This window comes from Podarcis cretensis, assembly GCF_951804945.1.
Source record: "Podarcis cretensis genome assembly, chromosome: 2".
Lineage (NCBI taxonomy): Eukaryota > Metazoa > Chordata > Lepidosauria > Squamata > Lacertidae > Podarcis > Podarcis cretensis.
The window spans coordinates 41,145,115-41,162,773 of record NC_137171.1 but is presented as its reverse complement, the minus strand read 5'-3'; the positions used below and the strand labels follow the sequence as shown (position 1 = coordinate 41,162,773).

General features: G+C 43.6%; 1 protein-coding gene across 1 annotated transcript in view; it reads right to left on the bottom strand.

Moving 5' to 3' along the window:
• The window catches only part of STX8 (syntaxin 8), a 76,782-nt gene extending 64,958 nt beyond the window's left edge, over positions 1 to 11,824 (bottom strand). The window contains exons 1-4 of the mRNA XM_079966271.1: positions 11,641 to 11,824; positions 7,686 to 7,785; positions 4,457 to 4,551; positions 3,570 to 3,680 (exon numbers count right to left, since the gene is read on the bottom strand). Coding sequence (XP_079822397.1) covers positions 3,570 to 3,680; positions 4,457 to 4,551; positions 7,686 to 7,785; positions 11,641 to 11,657 — 323 coding nt within the window. The 5' untranslated portion in view covers positions 11,658 to 11,824. The remainder of the gene's footprint in view (positions 1 to 3,569; positions 3,681 to 4,456; positions 4,552 to 7,685; positions 7,786 to 11,640) is intronic.
• Positions 11,825 to 17,659: the final 5,835 nt, after the last annotated feature.

The following is a 17,659-nucleotide window of genomic DNA, read 5'->3' as shown; positions in this document are numbered from 1 at the left end:
GACCAGCACAGGACAGAGTGGCATTATTACTTTTCTTGATTAGTGCAACTCATTAATTGCATTTGCCTCTTTAGCGGCTGCATTGCCCTGTTGGCTCTCTCAGCTTACAATGCACACAGAGACACTCAGAACCTTTCCACATGTCTTGCTTTCAAACCAGATCTCTCCTATCCTGTAACTAGTGTATTTGATTTTTACTTGTATTTTTAAACCCAAACACAGGACTTTACATTTATCTCTCTTGTCAGTTTTGGTCATGCTCCAGCCTGTCAAGATAATTTTGAATCTAGATTTTGCCATCTATGTCCTTAGCAATCAGATTGTTGAGAACCATTAATTGCTTACATCTCTTAGGCTTGGGGTAAGGACTTTCCAACATTTAGTGTATGTACAAGCACACACCCAATAGGTAATTCAAAATACATGATACAAATATTAAGCGCTCTACCTGTAACCAGTCAAAAGCCAGCTACAAGGAAGCCTTTTCAGCACTGCTGAAAGAAGCTCAGCTTGGGGTCTGGCAAGGGTCCAAGGGTGGAAGAGACTTCTACAGTTCTATGCTAGCTGTGTAAGAAGAAGGAGGCTCCCAGGCAGATTGTTTTAATCACGACTGTGGCTAGCATTAGCTAGGGTTTTCAGTTTAGGAAGATGCTAGCTTCCTACAGGTGACATGCATCATTTCATCACCCTCTTCATTCTATTTCCTTTTACACTCTCCATACTTCCAGTGACACCTCCTACAACTGCAGCTACTGAAAGCTAGAGAGGGGGACTTTTCTCAAACTGTATTATAAATGCCCTGCCATACAGGTTCACTCTCGGCATCAGCAAAAGCTGCATTATTAGTTTCGCAGGAAGTGGGTGGGTTTGCTCTTTTTGCCTTCTACTCTGTTACAGGATATCAATCTCCATTTCATTACAACTTCATCCATTTAATAGATTCTCTGATTAGGAATCCAGCAAAGGGATCACGGTCTCTTTGGACGCAAGGAAAATATTAAGTTTAATATCTCACAATTTCCTGGACCTCAGCTTTGCCCCTAATGACATCTCTAGGATGGTTCATGCAATTGGCATTCTATGTGTAAGATACACAAGTCTCCTCCACATTCGGATATTGCATGGTTAATTTAAAGGCAATTGAATAAAATGGTTTGGGTCGAGAGAAATAACCGCATTGAAGCAGCTATGCAAATGGCAAAACCCTTTTGGATACTGAGAGCTGTGTCCTAATTAAGTCTGACAATACCGGAAGGTAAGCTACTTGGGTGCCTCATAAAGCAATGCCTTGATCTGTATCGTGGCCCAGGTTGTCACTTAAAATAAGAATTAGAAGTACTAAGGCCACTGTACCACACCAAGAGAACTCGCATTAAAGCAGATTTCAAAGGATGTAAACTCACTGAATGGTGACCAAACGTAAACGGAGATTAATTTTGAGAATGCTTTCACAATTGCACACCATGAGGACAATAAGACATGTGATCACTGATGCAAGAAGGTTAATGAAGGGGATGACTACAGGATAGGACGGGGGGGGGTGGAGGGAGAAGTGCGAAAAAGGCTCCTGAAAACATGGGGTGGATCAGATAAAAGAAAGGTGAAGCCTGCATATAGGAACAGGGAGAGAGAAACAGAATGCCTACTCACAGTCAGACCAAACTACCATGATGACCCCACTATATCCAGCCACACCCACATCACACAACTTCTAAATTCTGAAAAGAAAATATGAAAATAGAAATATGCATGGGCGTGATGAAATAGAATTTGGCTTTTAATATAGAATGGTTGAGCTTTTCTAAGGGAAAAAATAGCAATAATTATAGACCCCTAAGGGAGGAGCCATAGCTCAACAGCAACTACAGTCAGTTTGGAAAGATCTAACTATCAGGTGCAAGTTGGAATACCTTTTCTTTTAAAATACACATGCAAAGCTAAGAGTTACAGCTTTGGAGATTCTTGGCTGGCCAAGAGAAATCCACAGAAATTTCCATAGCCAACAATAATTCTAGCACTAGCAGTTTCTAACCGCCATCCACCTTTTTTTGGCACACTAACGTCCCCAATTTTCATTTATTTTTGTTTCAGAAAGGTGAGGATAGGAAAGGAAATTATAAAAAACTTGAAATGTAAGAGGAATCCTGTTTACGGTGCAATTTGTATTTGTGGGTTCAGGGACAGAGGAAGCAACAGTTGCATGCTCCTCCTGGTGGCAATTCAGTAGTATTGAAATTCCCAAGACAATGTTGCATAGGCTCACTTTATGCTGTTGCTGGAGCATGAAATAAACAATGACTCAACTCAGATAATCCATCAACATGGAAAGCACTGCCCGACTGATTTCTCATGCTGAGTTAAACTAGCTAAATACAAAATCCAGCACACAGGAGAGCTGGAAGGATTTGCACTGCTTGCCAAGGGATTACAAGGCCAGAAAAACAATTAATCGATTAGACATTCTTCCACAGTTTCCTCTTTCAACAACACAGGCAATCCAAAACACATTTTCTCCACCTGAAATGTCGTGGGTGATACATATATGCTTTAACTATTTTAAGCTTCTGTGTAGAAGAGGTAAAAAGAGAATGGGATAGACCATCAAAACCCAACCAGCAGCTGGAATTGTTTTCAAAATTTATGTTGTTTATTTTTTCCTTTAGCTTAGGACAAGTGGGAAATTAATCAGAATATCATCATTAATGTTAGCATATAATCATTAAATATTACTAAAAGATGCATCAATGTAATGTAAAAAGTACATCTTGAACCAATTTGCAAGACCAATACTATGTACCACCACCCTTCTCCTTCCAAATTTTTAGTGTGACTGGTTTTCTTAAGGCATAGATCTCTACAGTTCCCTTACTCAGACAGTCCAGAACAACAGTGCAAGGACAAGGTATGCACTGCTGGGAAATTCCACTCCATAGATCCCCCTGTAGCTCTGGATCATGTAACTGCCTTTCTTTTGATTGGCCAGTTTTCCTGGCCTGTGCCCTAAGAACACAAAACCACCCTGCCTAGACAAACTATGTGCAACTGTCTCTTTATTTCTCATCTATCTCCCTCATCCATCCCTGACACCATATAACTCTTAAATTCCAATACACGCTTGCTTTCTGTGGCCATTGTGATGTGAAGTTTTGTCTTGCATGGCTTCTGAGCCCATCTCTATTAAAGTCTGCTTTGGCTTGACCTTGGCTCTGAACCACTTAAGACACTCAGCCTTTTAGTATGACTGGCTTTGATGCAACCTTCAGCTCCGATTTTTTTATTCGATTCTGAGTGCAGATGCTTCATCAAGTCTGGGTACCTGGTCAAGGTACTCACAGAATACATGAAAAACAATATCCTGAAGGAGAGCATAACTGATCACACACAAAACAGGAGGGGTCTGTGTGAAAATAAGGTACAGCAGAGGCAGGGAACCTGTTAGACTCCCAACAGGCCCCAGCCAATATGTCCAGTCATCAGGATGATTCCTGGGGTACAGGTACACTGGTGCTTCATAGCTCAAGACAGAGCTACTCTCATGCATTTCTCATTTAGAAGTGGCAGAACTGTACCTTATCACATCTGGTTCTGTCCCCTCATTTTTGAAAGATGCCTGAAGATGACGATGTCGCGTGAGGAGGTCATCCACTAAGTTCTGCCGCCTGTCCCCTTCGAGTTGTGTTCTGCAGGAACTGGGTTAAGGTTGATTGCCAGAAACAAATGACTGAACATCTAGACCTCATACTTCTGGTATTAAATCACAAATCAAGTAAGTTACGACTTCTTTATTTATCCAGTCAGGAAGAACCACATGCGTACCTATCAGTATAGGAAATACCATACTAGATCTATACCAGAGAGGCCAGAGTTAAAAAATATCTAAGTTCTGTTATGACTAAATAAGGATATGAGGTTATCTTGTCCTAGGCAGAGAACTGACGACAGACTACTATCATTTTTATAACACTTTTCCATGTGTAAAAAGTACTTTACAACATTTACCTCATTTTATAAGTCTATAAGACACATGGAACATTTTAAAAACAAACAGCAAGGTAGCAAAAGTCATAACTGTGCAACTACTTATAGCAAAATTCAGACTCACACATGCAACTACCTAAGTGAGCATCGACTTGTAATAAAACCATATGGGCACAGCTTTACACAGCCCATTCAGTTGTGTGTGTGTAAAGTGGGCCCCAGTTGGATCTGACACAACATTTGCTGCAGCCCATTTAGTTAGGAGTGCCCTCAAGAAGTGCTTGCACATACAGAACAAACCCTGGAAATAAAATGGAAGACTGCAAACATTTCTTTTGTACCTGGGTTTTTCCCAAGTTGTTGGGGATTTTCTAAACACACACATATAAGTTAATGGTCTTGTTCCTTTTCCAAAACAGATTGCTGACCCACTCTTGTCTCACTGGCCTTCCTGGTATACAGCTGTTTACATGGATACATCTGACGTGTTGATACAGAGTGAAGCAAGAGGTCCTTCAGACGCTCTGTCTTTTCTTTGAGGTTTTGCAGCAGTGACCGGATGGAAACATTGAGCTAAAAGGAGACAAGAGCAAAAGGGAAATAAGTGATATCCGCTCATCAGTGCTGCAATGAATTAGCAGATGGGACCATCCAGAAACACATAGAAATAAGCAAATAAAAACAGAGTATAGCTCATTATTACCCCATCAAAGTAGAGAAGAGTTACCTATGTAGGATAGTTTTTTTAAAAATCCTATTAGAACTCCAGACAGTTAACCGGAAGGTGCACTTACAAACTTACTCATGTATCTGAGTTCCTTTTTGGCCCACAGATTTCCAGTTAAACTACTGCTTTTGTGAGTCAATGCCTTCTACAGCTTTCAAAAAGCAAGACATTCATGAAAAAGGAAGCCAGCTATACACAACAGGCTTGGAAAAGGCCACTCAAGTTAGATCATTCCCCCCACCCTTAGGATCCAGCAAGAAACCCTATCCATTTTAATCAAAGAGCAACAGTCAGCCCTTGTAACAATACTATAGGGCCAAGGAGCCACAGTAGACCCTGCATTGCCAGCCTGGTAAAGAATGCCAACCATCTTGGGAACAGAGAATGACCAGAAGAGGGCTACACTACATCCATCCACAGGGAACTGGTAATTTGTGGGGAATGTGGTGCTAAGCATTCATCAAGGACTTTATTCTGGTCAGAATCTCAAGCGCACTCTTGAGGCAATCTACTGAAAGTCAAAGAGCAGCAAGTATTGCTAAGGTGACTTAAGCTGACAGTTAACCCTGTTAAAGTCCAGGAACTCCCCAGAATTTCATGTCACTTTAATCCAAGGTAATGAAGCAATACTATCCACTCACAGGACCTTTCCCAGGTGACAATTCCTTGAGAACTAGCAGCTCCCACGACCATCCACTGTCTTGTAGCACAACAATGGAAACATTAGCCCTGTCTCAAGTACACATTTGATTTAAAAGGAAAAAAGGGTTGGATGGCAAATTTCACTAACGCCCCTACGCTAAGTATGTTTACTTGGACGTAATACCCACTGATTTTTTTTAAATGGGATTTACTTCCAAATAAATCTTAACTTCTTAGGAATACAGACTTGCTACATCAGGGCAAGTTGGTTGGAAGAGGTTAAGAAAACAAACAATTTTCTGTTTGAAGTCACAAACCACTAGCTCATTTCTGCAAAACAAGACCAGTTTTAACTACAGGACTTGTGCAGACACCTAACTGTGCTCTTATGTCACTGTAATTCATAAGGGAAACATTCTTGAGAGATTTGCGTCCATTGTGGACTTACATTTGCTTTCCACATTTTTTAAAAAAATGTATACATTTTACTGAGGAATGTTTCCAATCTTACACACTAAGCGTTATCTACCAACAAAGCAAAGAGATGAGGAGGGGAAGAACTAGGAATAAGAATAAGTTTTCTTTTGTCTCTCATTTGGAATGGCAATAGAAATGCTTGATTTTCTCACTACATTTTTTAAAAAACGTCTTAGCACATGAAAGTGGCAAAATCCCAGAAAAACAAGACACTGATGACATTTCCCCTACTTGGCAAACATGGGAAAAGAACATTTTTCTTCATTAAAACATTCCCTGGCCACAGACAACATGACTGAGCTGCTTAATGTTTTTCAACATCAGCCCATAACATCAGTTGTTATGGCAATAAATATTGCAATTGTTGGAAGCCTGTTTACACTGGACTCAAATACTGGCTTCCTACCTGCTCACTGAGCAAGTGCCTCTAATTCTACTCACGTACAAACATGGAAAGTTTTCTTCAGGGAACCATTAGTCTACTGAGCAGTGTATTTTGTAACATGAACCACTGTTCCTACAGTATGGGGAGAGCACAAAGGAACAATAGGTGGCCCTGACACATCTGCACTTGGTCACTGCTCTAGTCACAGACACACATTTCAAGATGTGCATCTTTCTTTCATACTTCAGGTATCTACTAAGTGAAACACAGCTTTGTGAAACAAATGCTGCATGTGAAGTAGCCCTAAATTATTAGGGCTCATCATACCTTCTGGATTCTCCTATCGTCTGAAAGTGTAAAGGATTTTGCAATTTTACATGAAGCAAGTCATTTCAGTCCAGATTACTGAATATTTTCTGACTTGAGCTGGGCCTTTACCTGACAGCTAGGGCTTAGCTTCCCTATTTCAGGATTAATAATACCATGGAAATGAGAACCTCTGCTTTGTCCCAACACTGGGTTTGTTCTGGTGCTGTTGCCTTCTCTCAGGGGACAGCCAAAAGCAATGACTTGACTAAGTGGTAAAAGAACTGCAGCAAATGTCCAGCTCACTCATTTTACCTGACAACAATACAGTTTCAAAGTGCCATGTCCATGTTCTGAGACAGAGGTGGTTATCTTACATCAAGAGCACCCTCTTTCCAACTGATATCATATCATAGTATGTATCCTACCCTTACAAAACCAAACAAAGTATTATTGTTTCAAAAATATTTATTCCAGTTTTTATCTCACTCTGTCACTAGGACTTAAAATAGGTAACTATACCTAGCTGTGGTGGCGCTGTGGGTTAAAGCCTCAGCGCCTAGGACTTGCCAATCGAAAGGTCGGCGGTTTGAATCCCTGCGGCGGGGTGCGCTCCCGCTGCTCGGTCCCAGCGCCTGCCAACCTAGCAGATCGAAAGCACCTCCGGGTGCAAGTAGATGAATAGGGACCGCTTACCAGCGGGAAGGTAAACGGCGTTTCCGTGTGCGACTCTGGCTCGCCAGAGCAGCGATGTCACGCTGGCCACGTGACCCGGAAGTGTCTCCGGACAGCGCTGGCCCCTGGCCTCTTAAGTGAGATGGGCGCACAACCCGAGTCTGTCAAGACTGGCCCGTATGGGCAGGGGTACCTTTACCTTTACCTTTACCTATAATTTACAAATCCAGTCCAATGCGGAGGAGTGGGGGCAGAATAAAATAGCTAGTTACTAATCTCTACAGGCTTGGTCTGTTAGAGCACTCAACCTCAAAGAATCTGATGTGTCTTTTAAGGATAGGAGCTCCAGTGTTATAAGGCAGCTACCAAGATTACCTTTCAATAGATTTCAGGTGCACACAACTTGCTCAGTCAAGAGGACACTGGCTGCTGATCTTAAAAGATGTAAGAGAAGGAAAAGCAAAGCTGGAAGGTGGTCCATGAATTATGCAGTACCTTAGTTGTACTTTCACCATTCCTCTGACATCGATTGCGTTCTTGAATTTTTTCAGCAACCTCTTGGGCAGTATGGCAAGTGGATTCATACATCGACAACCTAGAACAAGTTAATATATTTTAACTATTATACATACATTTCTGCCTTTATTGTTCATCAAAATATTCAATCTTTCACCACTGCTCCTCGATCCATAAAGATGCCTATTTAAAGTCAAGCTGATTGTTTCTGTATCAGGTTTTGAGGTTATGCAGTACCATGCATGTTATGATTCCATAGCTGGCAGTGCATGGACGGAAATAGTTCTATACCCTCCAGGGTGAGAGCCTGGGCTCACTCCAGGGAGAGGCAGGAGATGAGTATTAGATCGTTCAGTGAGAGTGGGACACAAGTCCAATACAGTGGTGCCTCGCAAAACGAACGCCTCGCAAAACGAAAAACTCGCAAGACGAAAGAGTTTTCTGTTTTTGAGTCGTTCCGCAAGACGAATTTCCCTATGGGCTTGCTTCGCAAGAAGAAAGCCCATAGGGAAATCTCCGGGGACCTCTTTTAAATGCTAGCGGTGGGGAGCAAAGACTTTCGCCCACCGCCAGCCTTCCTGGACCTCTTCTGAAGGCTGGCGGGGGGCAAAAGTCTTTGCTCCCCCCCCCACCTGCCTTCCCGGGATAGCGGAGAAGCGCAGCGCGTTTATCCGCTATCCCGGACGGCTTTTGAAGGCAGGCGGGGGGGTGGAGCAACGACTTTCGCCCACCGCCGGCCTTCAGAAGACCTCCACTGTCCCGGGGGCTTTTAAAATGCTGGGGGTCGGCAGCGAAGGCTTCGCTGCCACCCGCCAGCATTTTAAGATCGCCCCGGGACAGCAGGGAAGTCTCCGCTGTCCCGGGGGCTTTTAAAATGCTGGCGGTCGGCAGCAAAGCCCTCCTGTCCCCGGAGCTTGCGGGGCTGGAGGTGGGAAGAAAGGCCCTTGTCTCCCCCCCCCCCAGCCTTCAGAAGAGGTCGGGGGACAGACTGTCCCCGGACCTGGTCTGAAGGCGGTTTCCATAGGAACGCATTGATTGATTTTCAATGCATTCCTATGGGAAACCGTGCTTCGCAAGAAGAAAAGCTCGCAAGAAGAAAAAACTTGCGGATCGAATTAATTTCGTCTTTCGAGGCACTACTGTACTGCGTCATGTATTAGAAGTGTATCTTATTCTGTATGCTTGGCAATGACCTTTTGTGTGGGGGTTGAAAGTATGAGTAATTAATAGAGGTAATGTTTGGTGTAGCAAATGGTTGTAGTGGTTGTGTGAAATGGATGGTGAGTGAGATTGAATGATTACACGTATGCTGAGCTGTTTGAAATTTTATATTATACTGCCTAGTACAGTGGTGCCTCGCAAGACGAAATTAATCCGTTCCGCGAGTCTCTTCGTCTTGCGGTTTTTTCGTCTTGCGAAGCACGGCTATTAGCGGCTATTAACGGCTTAGCGGCTATTAACGGCTTAGCGGCTTAAAGAAAAAGGAAACAAACTCGCAAGAACTCGCAAGACGTTTCGTCTTGTGAAGCAAGCCCATAGGGAAATTCGTCTTGCGAAACGACTCAAAACACGGAAAACTCTTTCGTCTTGCGCGTTTTTCATCTTGCGAGGTACCACTGTAGTTCGCTCTGATTTTATATTATGTTTATGGATTTTTAAAATGTATTTTGTGGTGCAAATCATTGGATGTGGTTTGTGGAACATACTGTGTATGTAGACTGCTTTCAGGTATTTTAGGTAGTAAAGCAGTCTATAGATGGAAACAAGAAATAAAACAAATATGGACAGCTTATACATAAAAAACATTCCTCCAAATTTAGAGCATAGCTAAAGAAGCTATCCCAACAAACATCCTATAGAGAAGCCAATATATTAATTGCAACCAATTTTTAGCAAGTAACAAGACACAGGATGCTGAAACACTACTGAGGATTTTTAGCACATGGTCACAATTCATAAACAGCACCAAGGTAAGATATTTTATTTTATTTCTATCCCATCCTTCCTCCAAATGAGCCAAGGGGGCAACAAGGCCCCACCTCTCAAATCTGCTTAGGGGTCAAGAGAATCCCTGGAACAATGTACAATCAGTGTTTGAAACAGATTGAAAGCTAGGAGCTAAATGGCACCTTAAACCTAGATTATGGGCACAACAATGTAATGTCTAGGCACACTTTTTTATAAGAATACAAACAAAGCTGAAAATGAATGAACTGCAGGAAAAATATTATGTTCATTTTTCACATGGTCTAGTCCTTCCCCTGCCCACCCCCCTAATATTCTTAAGAGGGTCTCTTCTCCAGTCTTCGGAGAGTAGCTGGAAGTGGGGAGGCAGACAAAGGTCCTTTCCTTCCACTCTGCAGTTTTAATCTGAAATCTTAGGCAGAGTACTACACCAGAACTCAGAAACCGCTTGTGCTAATGAAATTCCCTGTCGCAAAATGCACCTAGAACAATGGGAGTTTTGAACACTGTGTACAATGTACAGTGGAAGAAGATTGTTCCATTAGACAAGTGGAGAGGCTTGTGCTGACTGAGCAATCTCCTTAGTGCCACACTGAATTCACATGCAAACACTGTGGTCAACTTCCTCCTCTCAACAGTAATTATATGTGGTTGAAGCAAACATACACTCAGTCAACCTAAAGAAAAAATAAAGCATCTCACTTGAAGTATTTATTGCTATTGTTATTGCCCTGGAAAGAATCCCTGTTCAAGTAAAGCAAACTATCTTGAATAGAATTCCAATCCCTTGTCAAACTTAGTGAGCATTGCTTTGTATCCCAAGCACAATGCAAAAGCCTTAACCAGAAGTGTTTTATCCAGCACAAGGAACATATAATTTATTTAGTTTTTTAATTCATTCTAGCTAAATATCTCATAATAGGCAAATAGGTTAGGGAATCCCCATCCCCAAAACAGATTGAGTCTACTACAAAGAAGTGTGAGTACTTAACGGAGGAGAAACTTGTCTCCTTCTGTTACACAGTAGTACAACTATATTACACCTAAGCACTTGCCGTATCAAAGGAGGAATCAAACAAGGAAAAGCTAGGGAGGGAATGGAAAGAAGTCATCCCAGCAAAAGAATAATGGATACAAAAACGTACGGAATATGCCTAAATGGTGAAATTTACCGGAAAAATATGAAATCAAGATAACAATTTTTTTTTATAAAAGAATGGAAATGGTTTATTGAATATTTACAAATAAACTGTAAACATATAAGAACTTTGACAGGATTATTGCAATAACCTGCAGTTTTATAAGAGTATATATTTAAAGTAGATGAATAAATGAGTAAATTAAGTTAATGTGGAAGGAAGTTGAGTTTTGAAACGTTGAAATGATTGTAAAATTACTGAAATGTATAAAACTGAAAATCATAAATAAAATAATAAAAAACAAAGAAAAGCTACACATGTGCAAATTCTCTCTGCTATGCTACTATCCAAGTACAAGCCTTCCTTTGTATCCACGCTAGGTGCAGGCTTTTTTGTCTTCTATTGCTACAGCACCAAGGCGGAAGAAGCTGCACCTGTGAAAATTCTCCCATCTCTACAGCCGTAGCCCCACAACTGATTCCAGAGAGGAGATGGGAGAGAAGAATGGTGAGGACAGAGGAGGAGAAACCTCATACTGTATTGCAGGGGGAACGCGGGTGCTGCGTTTCTGGGCTGCCACTCCCACTGCCCCTAACCATTGGCCATGCTGGGTGAGGTGACAAGAATTGTGTGCGGGGCGGGGGGCGGAGAGGCTACCACAAGCACCTGGAGGGTCAAACTCTCCCCATCTTCTCTGGCCGATATCAGGCCCAGAGTGAAGCCCGCCCCCCCCACTCCACCCCTTGGGTCAAAGGCAGCAGCCCCGAAGGGAAACGCTCCACGGCTTCAACCAAGCGGCCTGCCCCCCTCTCTCTCACACACACATTTACCAGGGGTCTGGAGCCATGGCGGCGCCCGGCCACCCAAAAAGCCTGTATTCCGAGTTCCGTGCCTGCAGCCGTTCCTAGTCAGGTCAGCTGACAACGGCGTCCGCGAAGGCTCATGCGACCAACGAGACGGAGGAAAGCGCGACCCTCGGGCGCATTGGACGGAGGGGTCGAAGGGCGGGGCGTCGCTGAAAGCGAAAGAGAAAGGGGCGCCGGGTACAGAGGGAGAGGGCGGGAGGGGCAGGGCAAACGGAAACTGCGAGTGCGCGAACCTGCCCGTCAACTCGCGCTCAGCTTAGGGGGGCCACGCTGCAGCTTCTGGGATGCAGCTGGGCTTCTCCCCTTCCAAGGCATATAGGGCGTTAATACGGGCTTGAATGCCTACATGCGACTTGTCCGTAGGCATCGCCTGGTGATGAATTCTCTGCGACGCGGAAAACTTGCACATTGGTTGCATTGGTAACAATTTGACCAGACTGCGGGAGGCAGTGGAAGACAGGAGTGCCTGGCGTGCTCTGGTCCATGGGGTCACGAAGAGTCGGACACGACTAAACGACTAAACAACAACAACAACAACAACAGCGCAGAATTCACCGTACCCGTTTTGTGTCCCCAAGCAGTCTGGCGCCACCGGGTTAGGCTCTCGCGGCACTGACTGAAATCACTAAGGGCTTATCCAAACTTATTTGCCCTTCTCTTTGCAGGCGCGGGTCTGAACCATAAAGCTCAGTGTCCCAAGTGTGTGGTTAGGTGGTTGTGGTGTTTCTGTTTTTTTTGTTGTTTTTTTTGTTGCTTTTGCCCTGCAGCTTTCCCCACTAAAACCCGCTGTTTAGCGCTCAGTCGGCGCAAACACAGATGCGGGGTTTCTGTGGATTGTTGTTTGCGCCGATTGAGTGCTAAATAGTGGGTTTTCACGGGGAAAGGTCCAAAGCAAAAAAGAAAAGGGAAAATAAAGGTGCTGAGAGATGGAGATTTAAAGCGAGGACCATGCCTGGAAAGAGAAGATAAGCTCTAAGTATTATTGTTATTTATATCAATCCTGCTGGCTCATTTGGGATAGCGCTGACTATGCAAGAGCGATCACTGCAACTAAATCTTGTAGGCCCGTGGCTCATCTTGCTATTATATAACATCCCTTAAGTTATAAAGGGTTGTTCCTTTTTTATGTTATCACAGCTCCATAGAATACTGTAGATCAGGGCAGGGAGCCCGCATCTTGCAGATGCTGCTGGACCATTGGCCATGTGGCCTGGAACTGATTAGAATTAGCTTCCAACATCATTGTTGCAGCTGCTCTACCTCTGCTGTAGATTATTCTTAGTTCAGAACCACTCAGTCTACAGTTCTCTGCAGGACACACACCAATCTTGCTTCACAATCTCTCTCCTCTTCTGGCAACCTAGGCTGCAACATCTGAAGAGATTGCAAAGCTTGCATCATCAGTATTTGAATCACAAACATGCAAGGGAGTGATCAGTTAAAACTGTTGCCACACTCTTATTTTTAATTATGTTACTCCATTGCTTCTTGACAGGTCTAACACTCCTTTACAAATGACTCTACTATCCCCTGGTCCTGAGGCATTATGTTGCTTTCCTGATTGTTATTGCTGTTTTGTAATAATTGTTATTACTGTTTTTTAAAATTACACGTGCTATCTGCTATCTAGGGCTCACAGCCACCATAACGGAGGCTAATACATAGTGTGACTTGGCACTTGTCCTGTGCTTTCAATAGCAGCGTGGCATGCAAAAAAATTAGTTGGTGAAGCTTTTCTTGGCATGGAGATAAACTTACGGTAAGTGATGGCACAGGAAGCATCCCTGCCGGAAGAAAGCAATGAACTATGTAAAGTGTATCCCAAATCATAAATATGATTTGACTTATACTGCTGTAATAATTGTGAGCTGCAAACTGCTGCAGAGAAGAAAATTTATGTTCATTAATAAAAAAAAATTGTGTGTGTAATGGAAAACTAAACACAAATAAATGCTTTTTTGATAATTTACTATTGCTACTAACCAGCCCTGCAGAAAGATAACATTATTGTGCCAATTAATAAAAATATATTGACATTGTTTGTTTTCTGTTAGAGTTGATAAAGAGACAGGACAAAGTCTAAGGGAGTGGGCACAGTTCACTAAATGTGGGTCAGGAATAGGGAGTATGCAAGAAGGTCCTTAACATGTACCATATGGCACCAGTCTAGTTAAACTTTGATGAGTCCCCAAATGCTTTGTAGAAGAAAGGAGGAGAGTTGATGATTTCAGAAAGGCAGTAGGAGTGCCACTTCCACCCCACTCCCAGTCCCCCTCCTGTTGACAATAGCCTAACATTACTTTATCTCCTGCTCAATTTATGTACATCAAGCTGTTATCAAAGGCACTGTTGTTGTTTTTTAAAGTGATAATACCAGGCAGAAGAAATGCTTACAAGGATTATTTGATGCTCATGCATCAAAAGAATAAACAGATTTATTGCTTCAAACACAGCCAGTATGTTGTGCATTAACAGTGGTTAACATCCAGATATCACTGAAGGCTGAAATCCTATGTATACTTAAAGGTAAAGGTAAAGGGACCCCTGACCATTAGGTCCAGTCGTGACCGACTCTGAGGTTGCGCCCTCATCTCGCTCTGTAGGCCGAGGGAGCCGCCGTTTGTCCACAGACAGCTTCCAGGTCATGTGGCCAGCATGACTAAGCCGCTTATGGCGAACCAGAGCAGCACACAGAAACGCCGTTTACCTTCCCGCCAGAGCAGTACCTATTTATCTACTTGCACTTTGACGTGCTTTTGAACTGCTAGGTTGGCAGGAGCAGGGACCAAACAATGGGAGCTCACCCCGTCGCGGGGATTCGAACCGCTGACCTTCTGATCGGCAAGCCCTAGGCTCTGTGGTTTAACCCACAGCGCCACCCCGCGTCCCTGCCCTATGTATACTTACTTGGGATTAAATCCCATTGAACTCTAGGACTGGCATCTATGAAAACATGCACAGGTTAGAGATACAGGAGAGAACTGCACAATTCATTAGTTGCAAACAGCATACCCTACTCTGAGTCACTGCTATGGATTTAGATTGGGGAGACTTGGATTCAGATCCCCACACAACCAGAAAATTTACAGGGTGGATTATATCCCAACCTACCTTACATTACAACAGAGGTTTCGTTAGGCCACAGCCACATTTTCCTGTGCCTGATGGCATTCATGTCCCTAGCTGTGGGAAACTTCAAGCAACAGCTATGATGAAGAATCGGGAGCACACACTGTGCTCCCAATTCTTCCTGTGAATAAAAAAATCTGCTTCTTTTTCAAGTCAGTACCTTTTCATGTTGCCCTGCATGGGACAGTCCTGGATTATTAGGTGGTTGTGAGGGTAAAAAGAGGAGAACCATGTATGCCATCCTGAGCTCCTTTGATGAAGGCTGGGTTAAATAATGAATAATATTGGCATTCCTTAATAATTCTGCAATAAGAGTTTTCAACACATATAAACTTAATATTTACAGCCATCCATGGCAGAAATGTCCCATGCAAAGACCTTAGCTCCATGTGAAAAGAGGGGACCGTAGGCCATGGAGCGGGATGTACACTGAAAAAAGTTCCTGTTGTGTGTGTTCAGAGTAGAGTGTGTAGTCCTCATGGTGGATGGAAGTGGTGCATTGTGCCAGTCACTGAACACAGAAAAGGGTTAAACAAGCATAAATGGATACCTATTAAATCATGGATGTCAAATACCCTTTGTATGTGAAACTCTTGCACCTTATCTTCAGTAAGCCTCCTGTTTCAGCTTGATTGTATCATCATGTGGCAGTCTGCTTAAGTACATTCACGACAATCAAGAAGTTAATAATCATTAACAGGGCATTTTGGCATCTCTCTGGTGCTTGAAAGCAACCAGTCAAGAGTTTAACAGCAGCAATGTTTACAGAAGTGAACTATATCCTCAGTTCACATTTTTTGGCATCTGCCGCCGCCTTCTTGCAACATTCCCATCCCATTGCTTAGTCCCTGTAGTATGGTAAATTATGTTATTTTGCTGATGCTTTAGAAATAGGTAAACAAGTAAAAGCAACTGCTTTAGGGTGTACAGTGGTACCTCAGGTTACATACGCTTCAGGTTACAGACTCCACTAACCCAGAAATAGTGCTTCAGGTTAAGAACTTTGCTTCAGGATGAGAACAGAAATCGTGCTCCTGCGGCGCAGCAGCAGCGGGAGGCCCCATTAGCTAAAGTGGTGCTTCGGGTTAAGAACAGTTTCAGGTTAAGAACGGACCTCTGGAACGAATTAAGAGGTACCACTGTACAAAGTATTTTACACTTACAGCCACACTCCATGTTACAGTAAATGAGTTGTTGCACTGGGGGGGGGGAGCTGCCATGAGGACCTCTGATCAGGCTCATGGCCTAAGAAAGGGAAAGGGACCTTAACTCTCCCTCCCCTTCATGGTCTCAACAAAACTTATTCATCTGAAGCTGCTACTTGTATTGTGAGGGAAGGCTGTAGCACCTACTTTACATGCCAAAGGCCCCAGGTTCAAATCCTGCTATTTCCAGGTAGGGTTGGGAAAGACTTCTGTCCGAAGCTATGGAGAGCGTCTGCCAGTCATAGTGAAGATCTTTCCACACCCATTTACCCACAGGACAAGTCTATAGCGCAGGGAGGCTTGCAGCTAATGGTAGGTGCAACCAAACCCCAAAGAGGGCAGAGCCAGCAGGCTTGTAACTCTTTTACTTCTTTCTCCCTCTCACTCAGTGTGATCCAGAGATCAAGAGTGGGGCCACAGCATCTGCTGGGCCACTTGAAATGAGTCAGGGGGGTGTAACTGGTTACCCATCACTAGTGTAGACAATGCTGAGCCATAGCTGTCAACTTACAGATTTGAAAATAAGGGACCTGCAGCCAAAACAAGGGATTTTCCCTTATTTTGTTTAACTTCTGAGCCCCTCTGAGCCAAAGGCAGAAAGCCTAGCCAGCAGCCAAACAAAGCGTCAAGCGGTGGTTCCCACAGCGCAGCAACCCAGTAAAGGGGATCCAGCAAGGAAAACCACAGTCAGCTCTCTGCTGGGAAGCACTGAGCAAAGGCGAGTCCCCAGGCAACGCGGCCGATTTGATCGGCACAAGGCATGCAAGCTCCAACCCCCCGTCGTTCTTAGACTCCTTATTGGGTGAGCAACACAGCCAAAAAACACAGTTGGAGCCTCCCTCCTCCCTGGCCAGCAGGGAGGGAGAGAGAGGAGCTGCTTCCTTTGATACCCGAGAAATTTAAGGGACATCATCAATAAGGGACAGCAGCAGGACACGGCGCTGGGATAAGGGACTTTCCCGCCAAATAAGGGACGGTTGACAGCTATGTGCTGAGCTAGATGACAAAAGGTGGTTGATATTATCCAACAAGCCTTCTATGAGCCGCCTCCTAGATGTAAATAGCACTGCACAGCACCTCTTTCAAGAAGGAGGCTAGGCCTACTGACCTGATGGCTGACGACAGATCGTTTGAACCAGCATCTCCCAGTTTGGCAATTGAAGCCCAGCAATCTTAATCTACTTCCCTTACCTGATCCTCCCTCTGAACTGAATTCATGACTGGCCTGTTCCTATTCCTCCATGTATTCATAAACAACCTTCATTTTGTTTTATTTAGGCATTTCTACACCACACAATCGGCTGTGTGCTCTGGACGGTTCACAACTGAAAATCAATAAAATGCAAGTACAGGACTAAGAACAATCCATGCAGAAAAGCACTGCCAGCTCAAAGTTAATAAAAAAGCAGCATGAAACCACCCGACAGCATAAAATCAGTAAGCAGCACTTAGGAAATAGCAAGCGGAAGGCAAAATAGTTCTAAGGACTAAAATAATGGGATGTAATATTTATCTGGAGAGCCATTCGATAATGGGAGACTTGGTTTGAAAATTCTCTTGTCTTCTTAACATAGGAGAATATTGTTTACTGGCTTTGGCAAGGAGCTCTTTCTGGTCAGTCTGTTTTTGGACTTCCCTGCTCTTCCTCA